The sequence below is a fragment of the Lissotriton helveticus genome, chromosome 10 (genome assembly GCF_964261635.1).
Source record: "Lissotriton helveticus chromosome 10, aLisHel1.1, whole genome shotgun sequence".
NCBI classification, from domain to species: domain Eukaryota; kingdom Metazoa; phylum Chordata; class Amphibia; order Caudata; family Salamandridae; genus Lissotriton; species Lissotriton helveticus.
Window position 1 is genome coordinate 129,335,035 of NC_136071.1, and position 19,250 is coordinate 129,354,284.

The 19,250-nt window shown below is 41.2% G+C and overlaps 1 protein-coding gene across 1 annotated transcript in view; it reads left to right on the forward strand.

Annotated features, from left to right (window-relative positions):
• The window catches only part of LOC144783959 (cytochrome P450 2K6-like), a 38,335-nt gene extending 19,414 nt beyond the window's left edge, over positions 1-18,921 (forward strand). The window contains exons 6-9 of the mRNA XM_078662688.1: positions 223-364; positions 12,650-12,837; positions 14,871-15,012; positions 18,007-18,921. Coding sequence (XP_078518814.1) covers positions 223-364; positions 12,650-12,837; positions 14,871-15,012; positions 18,007-18,203 — 669 coding nt within the window. The 3' untranslated portion in view covers positions 18,204-18,921. The remainder of the gene's footprint in view (positions 1-222; positions 365-12,649; positions 12,838-14,870; positions 15,013-18,006) is intronic.
• Positions 18,922-19,250: the final 329 nt, after the last annotated feature.

Below are 19,250 nucleotides of genomic sequence, written 5' to 3' on the forward strand. Positions count from 1 at the left end.
TGATCCAGAGCAGAGAAGCAAATAGGCACAGGCATTCCCCCAGTTAAAGTGGTGCAGTGAAGGACATTTGCAGAAGTAATATGCACTATAATGTACTCATGCAGTCTCATTGTTTCTCTCAGAAGTTTTAAAATCCCTTGATAAGAATTTGAATATTTTACATGATGCAGAAATTCATTGGGCCACTTGTACACTTGAGCATTTAAGCATTTTTTTTTGCAGGAATTCAAAAATTCTAGCACCCATTTTCATGATAAGAACTTACTGTATTCCACACTGGACCTATTTGCAGCAGGCACAGAAACAACGTCCACAACTCTTCGCTGGGGTCTTCTATTAATGATGAAATATCCAGAGATACAAAGTAAGAACTGAATGTTAAAAGTCTATACAATGCTTTAGAGCAGTACTGATTCTGAATACTCCAGCCTGGTTGCTATATATTTTTTTTTAAAAGTTTTCTCCACTAACAAAATTCTGCACATATGTGAAGCTGAAAATTAGCTCAGTTTTTGGCAGCTGCATAACAAATTGCCATCACATTTTGTGGAAGTCAGTCATAATTGTAGCTGTTTTCAATGTACAGTTAATGTCTACCAGGATGCTAAGGTATATATATATATATATAGAAAGAGTTCCTATAATTTCCCAAAATCAATGTCTTCAATTGTATCTGTATTCCAAAAACATAACTTTTGTCATGGCACACCCAAGGCTGTTTTCAGTCCTTTAGTCCACAAATTCAATCCCACTGCTAGGAACAAATGGATGGAATCCAGACAACGGGCAAATTCAGAGATGTGATGTAAGCTGTAACCGGTTTCTAACACTACTCACAACAGGTTTTATCTGATAGTATATTTGTTTCACCTATGGGATCCTGGCCTGAGTACCCAGGCAACCTTCAGAGAAATGTTTAACAATCCAACCTAAAAACAATGCTATTCGAGAAATGTAAAACATAACATTTTAAAAATGAAGTAGAAATACAAAAATATAAATTTAAGAAGCACAATGCTACTAAATGACAAAAATCAACTAAAGCATAAAGAGACAGTAAACCAAACTGACAGTTACATAATGCCCAATTGGAAATTATTTAAGACGAAGGAATTGTAACAGTGCAATTGCTGGAAAATGACTAAAGGGCTTCTGCGGGCTTTGGCGTGCTGCACTCAGTTCCACCAGGCCAGAAGAGGGATGTACCCGCTGGCCTGGCAGACTATAGTCTACCAACTTTAGAGATTGCTACCTGCCAGGCTAAGGTCTCTGTACCTTCAGCAGCTGTAGCTCCAATGCAGATCTACTGAAGACACTGTATCTTTGCTGTATGAGCACCATGGTTAATGTGCCCACACAGCAACGTTTTTGCTTATCTAAAAGAAACTACCAAAGAAGGAGTTTGGGGTTGCAAAGCTACCCGGTCCACCAAACTCTAAATAAGCCCCTAAGTCTATTATAAAAATGTCAGTAAGACCTAGCGACCAAGTGAGGCTAAGCCAAGTATGCAAGAGGTTGGAGTGAAATTCGGTCTTTGGCATGTTAACAGATCTTCAGGGCTCATTCCAACAACCCCATGATCTGGTCAACAGCTCCCAAAGTCTTTGTAGTTCTTCTCTAGTCACCTGACAATTCTTCCAGTGGGCATTGTGTGCGCTTTGTTTCGGGACATCTCAGCTTTTAAGGCAAGCTAGACACAGGGGTACAGGGCCTTTCATTAGACTCAGCCAACAGAGTCCTTCAGGAAATAGTCTTCAGCATTTTTGGGAGATGTCCTATCAGGCAGATAATTAAGTGGAGGTTACCCACAATTCCAGTGATATTTTCTCACTCAGGCAAAGCATGGATTGTTCTGTCTTCTCTTTTTCCAAACTTGGTCCTTAGGTCCAGCAATGATTTGTAAAGTAAAGAGCACATGTGTACTGGGGTGGCAAAGTGATCTAAAGAACGATAATGGTTTCAACCCAGGTCTGTGAAGTAGAACGTCTGAAACATTTCAGTGCTCTGTCCATCATCTCCTTGTGTTTGTATTGTTCGTCCTAAGTTGGCAGGGTATGCCCAGACATGGGTCCTTAGCTCACTTTGCCACTGGATTCAAGCTAACCTGGCTGATGAAGGGTGTTACCCCGAAACTTGTCCCAGGATGCTTGTTTCCGGTCCAGGGAAGACCTGGCTTGGTAGTTAAGGCTAGACTGTTCTCATGAAGCACAAGGTCAAGACTGATTTGCATATAGCAGGGTCTGAACTAGGGTGGCCAAATGATGGTTTATGAAACGTTTTAGTGCTCCCTCCACCATCTCCTTGTGTTTGAATTGGTAGGCACCCCACAAATAATCCATGGTCGACCCTATATGCCCTACACCCATTTTCTAAAGATGAAGGTGTTACATAAGTCCTGTCAAACTTGTCTCTTAGCTGCAGCAGAAGTAGCTCCTCCGCAATGGCGAAGGAGCATCACTCCATTGGCTCAGAGCCAAGGAGAAGGTGTGGGGCTGGGCTATAGGAGGGAGGAGGAAGTAAGTGTATGTACACTTGTAAGTGCGCATGTCTGTTTGGTAGGCTGTTTTAAGCTGGCTAAACAAACATGCACAGCTAGGTTTCTCCAACCCAAATGTATTGCAATGTCGGGTTGGAGAAACAAGACAGACTCCCTGTGCCTGAGCGAGCATTACACTAGCCTGTTCTGGCCAATCCCTGCCCTGCTCTCATGCTATTGGTAATAGCATGAGAGCAGCACAGAGATTACACAGAGAGTCTCTTATGCTGTCCCAGTGTCTGCTGGGACCAGGAAGCTGTGGAACACCGAGGTTCAGGTTCAGCTTCAGGTAAGTTTTTTTGTTATTACCCCCAATCTCCCCTTCAGTGCTCCCCCCACACCTACTCACCCGCCCCACCACTTTTTGTTTGTGTTGGTCACCACTGGGTTGCAGGAGTATGACCTTCCAAACCACATAGCAGCAGCCGTCCTCAAAAAGCAAGGGCTTTTTTAGACAGTGAACACCTAATAATAATAATAATAATAGGGGCATTTGTAAAGCGCTGAGTTACGCACATCGGCGTGTCCCCGCGCTAAGGTGAGAGAGGCAGAAGCTGGAAATTTAGCTGATGGGCAGGCAGCCTATCTGACAAATAGGTAGGTTTTTAATTTAGCGCGGAACTTGGTTTCTGCCGGTTCTAGGCGCAGATCAACCGGAAGTTTGTTCCAGTGGTTTGCTGCTAAGTACCTAAACGATCTGCCTCCCATACGGGCTTTCTTAACCTTGGGAATTCTCAACAATCCTCCACCCGCCTATTACACTATAATGGGCTTGATTACGATGCCGGGCGGAAAGCCATACGACATCCTGTCGGAAGCTTTCTGCTCGACATCGTAGGTTTCCCTCCAACTGCCGTAATACGATACCGGCAGTCAGAGGGAAACCCATGGGGGGATTTCAATGTGCTTCCGACGGGGTGTGTCAGAAAGCATTATAATCCCAGCCAGCCTCAGGATTATGATGTCACTTTCCCACAGCCTTTCCATGTCGGCCTTTCCGACATGGAAAGCCTGTCGGAAAGTGACATTGGGGGTCCCTAGCAGGGTCTCTTCCACCCCTGGGCCCTCTGCTTTGGGGCCTGGGGGGTAACTGTGGTGCCCCCTAAACATCCCTGCACCATGTGGCAGGCACTGCATGGTGACTGCCACAAGGAGCAGGGATGTTTTAAAACATCATTTTACAAATGTAGTTTGTGCTGCAAGCTTTTTCCGCACGCCCCACAAGCTACAATTGAAGAATGGTTGGGCGGTTCCAGTCCGCAGCGGTTTCGGTCGGACCCAAGTCCAACTGACATTGCAATATGGCACAATGCAACTTTACAATTTCTTGCTGAATTATTGATAGAATATTCACTCTTCCATTCCATTTCGAACTTCATACTGGTTCATGAAGCCTTGGTGTCCTGGCAAGGATAAATGGCAGAAGGCAAACTGTTGGTTCATACCTTAGATTTGGTATTCAGTCAAGACCTATGGCACTTTGTTCCACTTAATTCATCAAATGTATATGGTCCCTTTAAAATAATCATATAAAGCTTAGGATAGAAGGCCCATCTACATATCACATAAGCTATCAATTACTGTCTACAGAGTACAATATAAAATGCATACATCTGATTATGTTTTATGCAAATTAGATATTTAAAACTCATTTCAGATTTAGACCTTTTGACCAAAATCCACAAGCCCTTAAAAATGATGTTTGTAGCCAGCACTTTTCTACAAAAGGTTACTTACCAATAAAAGATAATTTGGGAGAGACCAGTGTGGAACCAGAATCCGGTGTGACACAAAGGTTATCTCAGACCTATTTGACAGAGAGGAATCTATTCTTAATTCACAATCACATAACCTACATAGACATTTGACCAGCTGGGAGTGGCTGTTTGTACTTTAGCCAACATGTTGTGTACATTGGTAGTTAACATATGACACTCTCCTGCCAAACTTTCAGGCCAGTACCATGATAGAAGGAACTGCACTGGGAGTTACGAGAACAATTTTGTAGCATAGCATATTGTGGCTGCATAGATAGGATTTCTTATAGCCTTAGAGCTCACCATAGTGTCTCTACCAGCCATTAAAGGCCCACTCCAGGGTTAAATACCTGAGCTGAAGGTGAGGGCCTTTAACAAGGGAGCTGGCCTTTAATAGCCGGTAAAGCCCGCTAAGGAGGGATCTAAGGATATTAGAACATTCCACCCCTAGAGGGCGGAATATTCTAATTTGTAATACAAAGGCCTCACAAAGCTCAAGAGGGTTGAAATCCACTCGGGCTCCATTAGGCTTTTGTTCACAGCCGTAGCTGTGAACAAACATTGGAATGTTGATGACGGGTTTCTACCGGCCTTTGGAAGCCGAGAGCACTCCATTGTTTTCAATGTTCTACTACAGCTTAGAGTTCTTTAGAGTCACTCTGTATGGGTCCTTTAGAACCTTGTGGCAATTCTACGTGCACAAACAGTTAGAAGCAAAACATTTGTACTGGTTATTTGGTGTGTGAAATAGTATATTATTCCATTTGAATATGTGATTTATCCCTATAGCATCTTTTTCCATTTGTAATTACCTTTACATCTGAGCTGGTAATGACTGCCTATGCAGACGTAGGAGTGAGTAGAGTTTGTGCTCATATCTTGAAGGGCGGTACAAAAGGGGGTGGTGTCGGACGGAGCATCTGAACCAATCAAACACTCACACCCAGTCAAAAGATCTGGGTTTAATCCATCACCGTTCTTTAGCCCACTCTGCCACCCCAGTTCAGACATGGCTATATGCAAATCAGTCTGACCCTGTGCCTCATGGGAACAGTCCAGCCCGAACTGCCAAGCCATGCCTTCCCTGGACCGGAAACAAGCTTCCGAGGACCGGTTTCTGGCATTACAGCCGTCTTCAGCCCGGCTTGCTTGAATCCAGTGGCAAAGTGAGCAAGGGACTCACGTCTGAGCATACCCTGCCACACTTATGGCGGCCAAAAGCGGTACAAACTGTTCCCACAAGGCACAGGGTCAGACTGATTTGCATATAGCCATGTCTGAACTGGGGTTCAGACGAGGAAAGGCGTCTTCCTGGCGCGTTTTCGGTGAGGAGTTGTTTCTGGAGCCACCCGGCAGGGAAGTACCTCGGGGTCACCTGGTCCCATGTGATATGTGGAGTGTGTTCTACGCCGTGGGCGTATTTGATGCGCAGTGTGACTGGTTTTAAAGGCTGTTACGATCGCACTTGTAATCATTAGCAAGCACCTGGCAGACACAGGGGTTAAGCTGTTTTAATTGGTGGTACGAGTAATAACACCACGGCCATTGACCATTTTGGGGCGGGAATTCTCCTGTATATCTCAAAATGATTGTAGCAATGAGGGAGCGGGTTGCTAGTTGCTTCTTTAAGGGCTCTTACGATATGCTTCCAACATGAGATATGATTGTGCACATTGAAAGACAGCAGAACAGCGCCCTGGAGAGTACATCATACAAGCCCCTGTACGTCTTCTCTCCCTGCAGATAAAAAGTGTTTCCAAGGATCGAGGGACATACTTACGTTAGAAGTATCCGGTGACCTTGTTGATACAGGAACGGCGGGTATGAGTAGCTTGGCTGTCTCCTGGTAATATTCCATACATTACCACACTTACTTGTCCCCACATGTGTTTTCTTGCCACCGTAGGGTTACGTGTTTTTAAATATGTTTTCTTACCTGTTCTCTCCCGGCAGCACGTTACAGAACTAGTGTCCAAAAGAGTGAAGTGGCAGCCTTTGAGTGCAGCCCTGATGAAACTGCTTAACGTAACATAGCAGTGAAACATGTCGGCACTGGCAGTAGGTATAGGTATGCATGATTAGCTACCTGCCTTTTTTAATATTCTACAGCACACGATCACCGCCCTATGAATAAAATTGGTTAAGGGACTGGTGTGCTGTGTGTGTTTTTAAGCACTCAGTTATACTTGTGTTTGTTTGTCACTAGCAGAATCTTCTGCACTTCACTATTTGTCACTTTATGTGTTGTTTGTTTTGGACACATTTTTTCTTTCCTCTCACTTTTCTTTGAGAAGCAAGTGACCACCGATGATGAGACAGGGGCCTGTCTGGAAATTGCATACCAGTTACCCCGTTGGTGGTGTTTCCGTGAGGGGTCACTTGCTTCTCGCACATTTTTTCCTCCATTAAGAGGAGGGTCCAATGTTTGATGTGGACTTGTGTGACCAATTTCGGGTTGGCTCACTGTGAGTGGGTGTTCTGTGGTGTTGCCTGGGAGAACAGGTTTTTTAACGCGGGCGGTGTACAGTGCATTACCTCCTTATAATGTGTATAAGAGTGTAGTGGGGAGTAGGACATTTGAACCCCTCCGGTCCAGGGAAGACATGGCTTGGCAGTTCGGGCTGGACTGTTCCCACAAGGCACAGGGTCAGACTGATTTGCATATAGCCATGTCTGAACTGGGGTGGCTGAGTGAACTAAAGAATGGTGATGGATTAAACCCAGATCAGTTGACTGGGGGTGAGTGTTTGATTTGTTCAAACGCTCCGTCCATCATCCCCTTTTGTATCGCTTTTTTCGCCCTAAGTGTGGCAGGGTATGCTCAGATGTGAGTCCCTTGTTCACTTGGCCACTGGATTCAAGATAGCCTGGCTGATAAGGATTATGAATCCGAAACCGGTCCCAGGATGCTTGTTTCCGGTCCAGGGAAGACATGGCTTGGCAGTTCGGGCTGGACTGTTCCCACAAGGCACAGGGTCAGACTGATTTGCATATAGCCATGTCTGAACTGGGGTGGCTGAGTGAACTAAAGAATGGTGATGGATTAAACCCAGATCAGTTGACTGGGGGTGAGTGATTGATTTGTTCAAACTCTCCGTCCATCATCCCCTTTTGTATCGCTTTGTTCGCCCTAAGTGTGGCAGGGTATGCTCAGACGTGAGTCCCTTGTTCACTTGGCCACTGGATTCAAGATAGCCTGGCTGATGAGGATTATGAATCCGAAACCGGTCCCAGGATGCTTGTTTCCGGTCCAGGGAAGACATGGCTTGGCAGTTCGGGCTGGACTGTTCCCACAAGGCACAGGGTCAGACTGATTTGCATATAGCCATGTCTGAACTGGGGTGGCTGAGTGAACTAAAGAATGGTGATGGATTAAACCCAGATCAGTTGACTGGGGGTGAGTGTTTGATTTGTTCAAACGCTCCATCCATCATCCTCTTTTGTATCGCTTTGTTTGCCCTAAGTGTGGCAGGGTATGCTCAGACGTGAGTCCCTTGTTCACTTGGCCACTGGATTCAAGATAGCCTGGCTGATGAGGATTATGAATCCGAAACCGGTCCCAGGATGCTTGTTTCCGGTCCAGGGAAGACATGGCTTGGCAGTTCGGGCTGGACTGTTCCCACAAGGCACAGGGTCAGACTGATTTGCATATAGCCATGTCTGAACTGGGGTGGCTGAGTGAACTAAAGAATGGTGATGGATTAAACCCAGATCAGTTGACTGGGGGTGAGTGTTTGATTTGTTCAAACGCTCCGTCCATCATCCCCTTTTGTATCGCCATATCTTGAAGGGAGCAAGTTGGAAAGATGGGAGCAAATTATGTTTGTGACTGTTTTTAGCACTTGAAATCATATTTAACTTTTGCAAAATATTAACAAATTGTAGTGAAGACAGTTGAAGAATCACAATTAGTTTGATTTCAACCTTTATGTTTTACATTGTTATAGCCTTCCAGCATTTTATGACAAGACAACCATCTGATATTCGTGGATAGAATTTGCACAAATTGTCAAACAGATGTCACAGCCAATGGAAGGCATGGAGATTTTAGACAGTTTAAATGTTAACCCCTTCGCTGCGGCTGCGATTTTACCGCTGTGCGGTAAACAAAAGAACAGGGCGGGGCCGTGACGAACCCCAGCCGTCATCTGCACACGAGCACTGCGGAGCGTGACGGCTGGGGTTCGTCACCAGCATGGGAGGGGTTAAAATTCAGCCATCCATGAATGATTTTTACTAGGGGTGTGCACATATTTTGCTTTTGCATATTTACACTTTTTTTTATTTACCGACAATACGTGTAATTACACGAAATGCAAATCTGTCATTTAGAAATACATTTTAGTGAAAATGTGTTCTCACATTGTTTTTTGCCACAAGGACACATTTTGCTGTCAAAAATAGCATAAAATATAGCATAAACAACACAAGTGGCATGAGTAGAAGCTGCTATTGTACTGGCTGCTCATATTAATCTAGCAAGCTCAAAGTCAAAATTTGCCACAAATGCCACGTAATTGCCTGTGTTGCTCTTCAACTGCTGACAACTAGAATCATAGCAAGATTACGTGGAATTATGCGACAAACGTAAGCCGGCTATTTTCGTAGTGCAAAATACACCCTCGAATCCAGAATGAACCTAAGAATGCATTTTGCACTAAGAAAACAGTCCTAAATGCAAAGGAACCTGAACAGCAGGGCGAGCAACTGCACATACTTACTAAATTCATTGTTCCTGTGCAAATTATCCCTCCCCACATTACTCTTAATTATGCAACATAGAATTACTGAAAATTACTCTGAATACTCCGGCGTAATTATAATCTATCCCAAGCCTACTCTTCATATCAGGCACACAGGGCCGTCTACCCAATGTTCCAATGCAAACCTTCTTGCCTTTGAGTCCTTTGAATTCTTTGTGTTCAACATGCCTGTCTGACCTTTCAAAGACTGAGGCGCATATTATCAAGCCCTTTATCGCCGTGTTGTCGGCACTTTTCTGCCGATAACGAAGCAATATTTGCATTGCCCTATTATCAAGGCAGCGTTAAGTCAATTATCGTGGCTTAAAGCCACGTTAATTAACTTAACGCTGCCTTGGTAATAGGGTCCCTTTCACGATAAACTCATCGTGAAAGGGGGCGTGCAGTGGGTGTTGCAGTGGGCGTTCCAACGCAACACCCATTCACTTCGATGCTGCCACCTATTATCAAGAGAGGTGATAATAGGTGGCAGCGCCGAATTTAAGAACAGGAAAGACCTGTTCTTAAGGTGGCGAAACGAGGAGAAATGCTTCATTTCTCCTCGTTTTTGCTTATTCCATGTGTGCTGCCTTGTGCAAAAAGCAAAATGCCAAGGTTTCTTTATGTACAGGAAGGTGTCCGTTCCTGTACATAAACAAACCTTTTTTTAAAAATGCCTATTTGTAACTTACATTTGTGCTACATGAAGCAGCACACATGTAAGTTACAAAATGGCATTTAAGCTTTGTTTATGTGCAGGAAGGAACACCTTCCTGTACATAAACAAACCTTCCCTGCCTGCGCTGGCATTAAGTTGTAAAACTTATCGCCACCGCAGGGAGAAACGCTAGGCTGCACCATATCCTTGGTAATATGGTGCAGCCTAGCGTTTCCGAAGTGGCAAAGAGAGGCGTTAAGCCAAGGCGGCTAACACCTCGCTTCGCCACTTTGTTGGTAATATGACCCTGAGTTAATCTAATAACTACTGCTTAATTAGTGTACGTGGAATGGAGCCTGCAAGTTTCAAAAATAAAACATTTCCTAAAAGAGTTAATTCAGCAAAGACCACAATTGTTTATAATTAATAAAATGTCTCCATACTCAGCATGTTTTACAGATGCTAAAAATATGTAGAAGATCAGTCAGAAAATATAATGCTAATGCACGGCTAATGCATTTTGAGATACATTAGAGGTGATAAGTTATTTACTTCTGAAATAAGGCATAGGTTCATGTGTACTACACAAATATCTGTAAATCATTTATCCATATGCTTAAATTAGGAAATCTAAAATGTTGACTATATTGTAATCAAAATTTAAGCCATTCAACCATGTGGTCCCACCTTGACCGTGATCTTTTGTGAGCCTCTCCCTTTGTGCCATATTTATTTGCTTTGCATATTTTTATGTTTTTTGCCATCTCTTTCAAAATCTGAAGGGACCCTTCTCTATGCTTTTGATCTTTTTAATTTGCTTCCATTTCCCCTTCTCCATACCTCCGATTTCCCCTTCTGTTCCGCCATACCTTATTTTGATGAATGTTCTCTCTTCCCTCTTTTTCTTTCCTATATACTGCTCATTTTTCTGGAAACTTAATGTCATCCTCTTGGTGCATGCATGATTTTCCCTTAGATCCACTTTCTATTTCTCCTTCTTGAAATACAAATGGCATTTTATATTTTCCTATGCTTTTTGGGCAGTTTCTATCTTCACAGTTTACAGGGCTTGTTTGGTTTTCCCATGAGTCTTCCTCCCTTTTTACTGTATCAGGTTGCATAAGTTTTCTTGTTTGTAATGTCTGCTTATTTTTGTGCTGGGTCATGTTTTTTTTTTGTTCGTTTTGCAAATCTTGTTTCTTTAAAGGTATTAATTTTCAAGAGTGTTCTATTTTTATATAACGGCTTCCTCTCTCCCACAGAGGCAGGTGCTCTTTGCTTAGTCCATGGTCTGCATGTGATTAAGGGACAGATGTAAGAAGCCGTTTGCGATTCGCAAACGAATCGCAAACGGTGTTTTGGTATGTATGAGCCAAATCGCAAAATAAGGAATCGCAAAAATTGCGATTCCTTATTTTGCTCAAGCATTTAAGGAATTGCAATTTTGCGATTCCTTAAATGCTATGCATCAGGCATTTTTTTTTTGTGAATTCTCATTAAGAAATCGCAAATTACCACCAACTTGTAGTTGGTGGTAATTTGCGATTTCTTTTACAAATGCACTTTTTGGCATTTGTAAAGGTGCCATGTGGCGCTCATACATGCCCTTAGGGCATGTATGTGCGCCATATGCGCACACATGTACATTTCAGGGGTGCAGCAGGGTGTCCTTAAGACACCCTTGCACCCTTGAAATTATTCTCAATTTGCGATTCGCAAATTGCGAATCGCAAAATTGAGAATAACTTTCCATTCCTTCCTATGGGCCTCCTGGCCCCTAGAAATGAATGGGAAATTATTCCTTAATTGCGATTAGCAAATTGCTAATCGCAATTAAGGAATTTTAAGAAATCGCTAAAAAAAAGCGATTTTCTACATACATCCCAAATTGCAATTCTCAAATAGCGATTTATAAAAAATCACTATATCACTATTTGGGAATCGCAAATGATGATGATGATACATCTGCCCCCAAAGTAGCATATCACCTCTATCTGTTGGTACTTCTTTAGTTATGTCAGGTAATGCTGCTGCTAACATGTTGTACATATCGTCTTAAAAGATAATGAGCAACTATGTTGCTTCACATTAGAAGGTGGTCTGCAAACATTTTATCTTGAAATTATATGCAATCATTTTGTTTTTAATTTGGTACTTTTATGGTTTATTGCAAAAGATTTGTCTCTGCACTGGTAAGGGAATTTAATACATATGATTCGGAAATGTTAAACCTTCCACAATAAACCAAACGTATTTTAGTTAGGATTATCTCCCCCACACAGCTTCTAATCTATATCGGAACTCTTATTTCTTCAAATGATATCTCCAAGTATACCAGAAGAGGATTTAAGCACTAAATCTTGGTAATTTTTATTTCAATGTGTTTATTGACTTCATATTGTCCCCTTTTGGATTATGTATATTTTCTCAAATGCAGGTTCAATTGCAATTATTAACACAATACTCTTAAAGTTATATTCATCTCTTTCAAGACTAAGGGATTGTGGAACTAGTTTACAAGAGAGAGAGAGTAAAACTGCTTTCCAGACCTCTTTTTTTCCATAACTCTCATTTAAGGAGAAGCCGGGACAATTTTCATATAGTCTGAATTGATGAAGTTGTCTTTTTCAGATATGGTGACTACTAATAAGCAGATAGGTATAGCATAGCGCCCGCCAATTACCTATCACATATTAACACTGGACAAACCTTGATAGAGATCAGAATAAAGCCTATGTTCTTTGAGAAAAAAGCTTCATAAATCAAGGCAATTAGTATTCAGCCACTGATGTTATCCAATCATTAACAATTTAGTTTAAAGACCTTGCTTATCCGAAAAATAAAATTAATCAATTAGCTAAGTATTTAAATAAGTGTGTAATTCAAGACTAAATCAGGATGTAAGTATACTTTGTTATGGCACAAATGTAAACAAAATGGATGCTTTTTTTTAAAGGAAAGGTTCATGAAGAAATTACTCGAGTTATAAAACCAGGGCAAGTGCCCAGGGTTGAAGATCGGAAAAACATGCCCTACACAGATGCAGTGGCACATGAAATACAGAGATTTGCAAATATTGTTCCATTGAATGTATCCCGTGCCACCATCACTGATGTGCACTTCAGAGGATACTACATACCTAAGGTGAGTTTAAGATACCATGTGACCTGAAGAATCTTAAATAACAATAATAATAACAAAAATAATAATATTAATACTAATAATAATAATAATAACAATAATAATAATAATAATGATACAATAACCATAATTACTTGCTTTTATATAGCGCTTCATAACATGCCTATTGTTTCATATTACTGTAAATAACAGATATTGCTATTACCCCATTTGACGTTACTAAATTTACCAACAATATCTGTGTCAGGGTTAATGAAGGTGAGAATCCCCCACAGTTAATAGCTTACTGTGACATATAGTGTTATGTAGAGGGTTCCTGTGAAACACCATTTAATTTTTACTTACTGTGTCTGATGTGGGAATACTGATAGCAACAGCTGTAGATGACTCTAGAGCAGGGGTCTTCAACCTTTTCTCTAGTGAGAGCTACTTCTCATCAACAAAAATCATTCTGAGCAACTAAAGGCCGAGCAACTCGCACATTGTTACCAGACACCCCACGCCCAGCTTCATTGACTTTAAGCCTAATGTTCATAGGCCAGATACTATGGTTGACTAGGGGCACTACGAAAGGGCTGTGAGAGTGTGGTCTTTGGGGATGTATGAGCATGTGTGTCTATGAATAGGATATATGTGTATGCGTAGCCGAGAGACTGTGTCTTTTGCACTTGTGGCATAGGACATACCTTTCACCATATGTGGCACTGTCACATGTATAACACAAACATACAACGATTTCTTCAATGGGAGAAATTAAAAGTGCAGAAAAATGTTCTGTACAAATGTTCATAATATGAAAGATTTTTCTACACTTTATATTTCTCCCACATAAAACAATGGGTGTATTTTTTATTTATAAATATGCACAGTGTCTACCAGCCACTAGGAGTAAGATGTAAGTCTTATAAGCTTGTGAATGCCAGGGAACCTATTAGTTTGTGGCCATTTACAAACTGCCATCTGACCCTTTCTCAACCTGAAAATGGTCACAGATTTGCTGCAGCACAGGGGCGGAGTAACTCCCCTTCTAAGGGTTGGAGTAAATCCCCTTCCCAGGTGGATCCCCATCAAAAATCAAGGAATCGTAGAGGAGGGGTTTTCCCCATGGCAAAACATTTTTCACCCACAGAGATAAAACTGAAAAGTAAAAATGTGCATTTGCTCATTGGGAACTATTTCCCTGCTGCTTGTGCTATGTGATATTACATGTGGACATTTGAGCCCGTTCAATATGCCACATGACATCCCCTGTAGTATGGCCAGAACCTGTAGCTCATACAGCTTACTAGCCATCCTGTAGAGGTGAGAAAGCCCTGAAAGCTTGAGCTACGCTCAAACCGGACAGTTGACTCTGCTCGAGGGCCTATTGGACCTACAGGTCCAAAACAAGCGGTGCCTTCATAGAGGCTTCAGCCTCCCAGCCTCAATCCTCATTTACCAAGAATTAAAGACGTAGAACAGAAGCAAAAATGAGATTTTTGCTTTGTGTATAATAATGTTTAAGCCACATATAGGATGCACATGACAACTGACTTATCTTTTAGGTCACAAATGACTTTGTAGTCAGGGCAAGAATTTTCCGAGTTTGTGTTTACAAATTATCACGTTTAATAAATGCCTCTCCATACAGTGATATAACATGCTGTACTAAGGTGAAATGCCTGGTAAAGAAGTACACTTTTTTTTATATCTGAAACGACTTTGTCGCATGATGTACATACCAAACATTATCATGGATCAGCACATACACAGACTCTTAGAGCTAAGCGGATCTCTATTAATTTGTTGGCTTGTCCACCTCTTGCGTTCTAGTGGAAATGTTTGTAAATTCTAAAAAGTGTTACAATGAATGTCAACCCAACCAACGTTAAAATTCGATATTTGAATCTAGTTTAACATTTTCGAAGACAGTCATGAAGACTGTGATGTGTTTCCACGGGAAGTAAAGTTCCAGCATCCATAGCACCAGAAGAAGGGCATGATTCTTATCACAGGTGGATTCTTCATGAGCAACTAATATTGTATTCTTTTGTCAGGGAACTGAAGTGATGCCCCTGCTGATCTCTGTGCTCTACGATAAGACCCAGTGGGCGACGCCCTACGAGTTCAACCCCCAACACTTCCTTGATGCAAATGGCCGATTTGTGAAGAAGGATGCCTTTATACCATTTTCCATAGGTAAGGACAGTACGAGTGTGAAGCTGCACATTTTTTTCGCTTCACCTTTGCATGTTTTGCGAAGACGCCGTGAAGGTCGCAAAGCTCTACAAGAAAGTGCATTTGCAAAAACATGCATCTTTTGTAATGCTTTTAACATTAAATGATTCCTATTTTACCCAAAAAGCATTTCTGTTTTTGAGAAATGTTGCTGGGAATCCTTTGGCAGAGCTGTATATATACTTTATATTTTTCTATGCCATTGCGATTTGCTGTACTTTTTTCTCGCAAGTAAGTGGTAAAGAAAAGGTTCGTAAGTTTTCACTCACCTGTAAAGCACATGCAAAACAACACTTTTGAAAAATATACTGGTACACACAGAAGACAAAGGGTCTGATTCATAAAGGTAAGCTTACACATTTGAGTAAATTTGCATTTGTTTTGGTATTCACAAACACGGAGTTAATAGTTTACTACTGTGGCGGCTCCGAAGTTGGGGCAGAGAACTCCACGCATAAAAAGATAAAATATGCCTATATTTTTATGTACACAGTTGTAAACTTACTATTAACACAAAAGTGTAAGTTAATCTTTGTGACTCAGGCTCGAAGTTTGCAAACGTCAATAATCAAGAACTTTGCTAAATTTTGGTCACACAATAAAGCATCAGACAGTCCAAAATAAGAGTGTTATTTGGTAAGGATTTATAGGTTTGTTCTAATGGGAGCCTTGTCTAGGTAGATGTCTAGACTACTACAGGCAGCGGTATGGAGGATCATTTCTAGATTAAACATGAAGAAGTTCCTCTTACAAATTAACTGTTAACTATCCTGTCCTGAGGTCTGAGCAGTTTAAGATCAGTCTTGAAGCTTACTAAGTGGACAAGTAAACTTAGCCCGAGGGCAATAGACTGCTTTACATTAGTTCCAGACTACATTATTCATTTCGTAGTCTACTTTTTAAGTTTCATTTCTTTACTAAAGAAAGATGCAAAGCATACAATAGATGAACAAGAATACTGGGCCACTAATGCAATGTTAAACAATATACAAACGAATAACTGATATACGATATTAAACTGTTAATTGCAATAAACAAGAAAATGGAGTGAGACATATGAAAAAACATCAATGAAAAAACCTGTATGAGAGAATAATAATATAAATAAATAATAAACACCAATAGAGGAAATAGGAAAGGAGAGAACAAAAAAAGAGAGAGGTGAGGGGGCGGAAGGAGAATGTCTAACAATGAAAACTTCATATACTCTTTATCAATAATAAAATAATATATAAAATGTAATTGAAACACACAGGGGCAGATTTACAAGCCCCTTGTGCCACTTTTGCGTCACTTTTCCCATGTTAAAAGTGACGCAAAAGTGGGGCAAGGGGCTTGTAAATCTGCCCCACAGTTGTGTAAAATGCATTTGAAATCACTAACTATATATGAATAACGTGCTAGACATTTGGGGCCAGCATAGCCTGCGTACTAACTGATAAAAACTGATAAAGACAAAATATCCAGTGAGTGGTGACCATAATACATCACGTTTGACTAATAACGAATAAGAATGTTGAGTCTATTCAATTTTGTAGTCTTGAAATCTGCCTATTGTTTTTCAAGTTTTGTCATTCCTGCACAGACTACAGGAAATAAGATAACTTTGGTGATTACTGTAGTTGCGTTAGACAGCGGTGCTTTGTCTAGGTGCAGCTTTAAGTCACCATAATGCATCGTAGAGGGTTTATGTGCTTATGCTGCAAAGCATAACTGTAACATGCAGATCACAGTTCTATATTTTATGTACCTAGCTGGATGGGTCATACTCCTTTGGACACAGAGATCCTTTTGTTACTTGCAGCTCATCAGTTACAACCCTTCTAACACAGAACACATCAAGTTCTGAACCAACATCAAAGAGCTGCAAACAAACTGCAGGGCACAGGGTAGATCTTAAAATAATTGTTTAAAGGGTTTCTTTGGGTAGTAATACATTCTTAATAGTGTGGCCACAGGGTTGCATTTTAAATCCTAACCTTATGCCCAATTCACAAAGGTAAACTTAAGTCTAACTTTACAACATTCAATATTCACAAATGGCATTTACGAGTAGTAAAGTTAGACTTTTGTCTCACTTTAACTTAAGTTATGCTCTTGAGCTTAATTAGACTAGACTTTCGGTCTCAGTTAAACTTAAGACCAAAACCTAAGTTAAACTGAGACAAAAGTGTAACTTTACTACTCGTAAATGCCCTTTGTGAATACTGAAAGTCGTAAAGTTAGACTTTCGTCTCAGTTTACCTTCGTGAATGGGGTCCATAGTGTTTCTCCAGACCAAGCACCTTTAACAAAATCCCTGTCAGTATGGATGCTATGTGACCCCCCTTCACCTTGTAGCACCATTTTCTTATGTAACATTTCCTTTACAATGATGTATTCACTTCTATGATTCATTGTCTCTGTATAATACCTGTTTGTGATGTAAAGCACTCTGACAATTTACAATGGGATTAAAGTGCTATAAAAAATTATGTAATTGCGAGCGAGTGGCTATGAAGATATGAGGATCACCTCTAGAGGGCTGTGGGAGGGAATCTGTGAAGAGGTGGTCATGGGAGCAGGATGCCAGTAAAGATTGTCGCACAAGACGCCATTAGTGTTAACGTTCACCTTTTAAATGAACAAGTTATGGAGGTGAAACCCTTACTGTTTAATAATGTTCTTTCCCAGGTCCTTTGGGATGTAGGGTTATCCTATATGTGCTCTGACCTTTTAAGGAGATGTAGCAGAAATTGCATAAGTGTTAGGTTTGGAGAGAAGAAGAGAAGAAAGTGGAATCTGCAAAATACCTGTGACATCAAAAAGTCTTACTCTTTGCTGATAAGAGTGAAGGTTACCTTGGTGGTGGAGCACATCTCAGGTCCATCATTATTAAAATACTCAAACTGAGAATTTCTTTTCATCCCGAACTTTACCTTCCTCCACAAAAACTGGTGTTGTTTAATTTTGCAGGGCGGAGAGCTTGTGTGGGTGAAAGCCTGGCCAAGATGGAGCTGTTTCTCTTCTTTGCGGGTTTACTTCAAAAGTTCACCTTCCACCCATCGCCTGGTGTGACCGAGGCGGACCTTGACCTAACTGAGGACGTCGGCTTTACTCTGACTCCAAAGCCTCACGGGGTCTGCGCTGTGCCTCGAGAACGAACAGTCTAGACAAGAGTGGATGAAGCAGACACGCAGTCTCTGGATGAACATTGCTTGTAGTAGGGTCGCTTCTAGGTTCTGTAAATGGGAAAAAGGGGCATCCGAGGCTTTAATCATGAGTAAATGTGGAATACAGAACAGATATAAATGGAATTGTGAGTAGCGATAACACTGATAAAAGCTTGCCCTTGAGAAATGGGGAATAACATGGAAAATCCGCCTTTCTGCATCAATTCATTTATGTTCTTACCATTTAACGCTGTGTCTCTCTAATGCATATTTCACCTTTTGTAAAAACCTGAGATGAAACTATCAGGCATGCAATATTCTTGCATTACTCATTACCCTAAATCGGGCATTAACTACTGTTACTAGCTGAATATGAATAACGTTTACATTTGTGATGGGACTTTTAACCAGTGGTTCCATATGTTTATAGAGGAAGTAGCTTGTTCACGAAAGAACAAAAACAAAAACAGATTATTACATAAGAGTTTTACGTCTTTTGGACCTATTAGCTTTGACAATGCTGTTTGTCAATGATGTGCAGCATCAGCAAAAATTATTATTTTGTTTTGACGATGCTGTGCAGCATCAGCTAACATTTTTTTAAAAAAAGGCGATTTAATATGACTGAGGACAATGGAGGAACGAGTTGGGATAGTGGATGAAGGAAAAGGACAAAAGTAGCACAAGAAGTACAGAGAAACATGAGACACATGGGGTATTTGGCAGGGTTGAAGCCCACAAGATCAGACACCATGCAGAAAATGAGTGCGAGAGCAACACAGAGCACAGGGCGGATATTTGGAGCGGGGGGGGGTGGGACCCATTGAAAAGCACACGCATTCTCATGCAGTCAATAACCAAAAAGAACAAGGATTGGTACGGCCAAAAGGACTGGCCTTTAATTGCCTCCTGCGGAGCTATTAGCTGTGCCAATGCCGTGTACGTGTAGGCGTCCATCTTAGAACTGGATTGCCCATCATTTATTATCAATGAAAAATTGCAAAAAACATTGACCTTTGAACAAACTTGGAATGCTTTATCATTCCT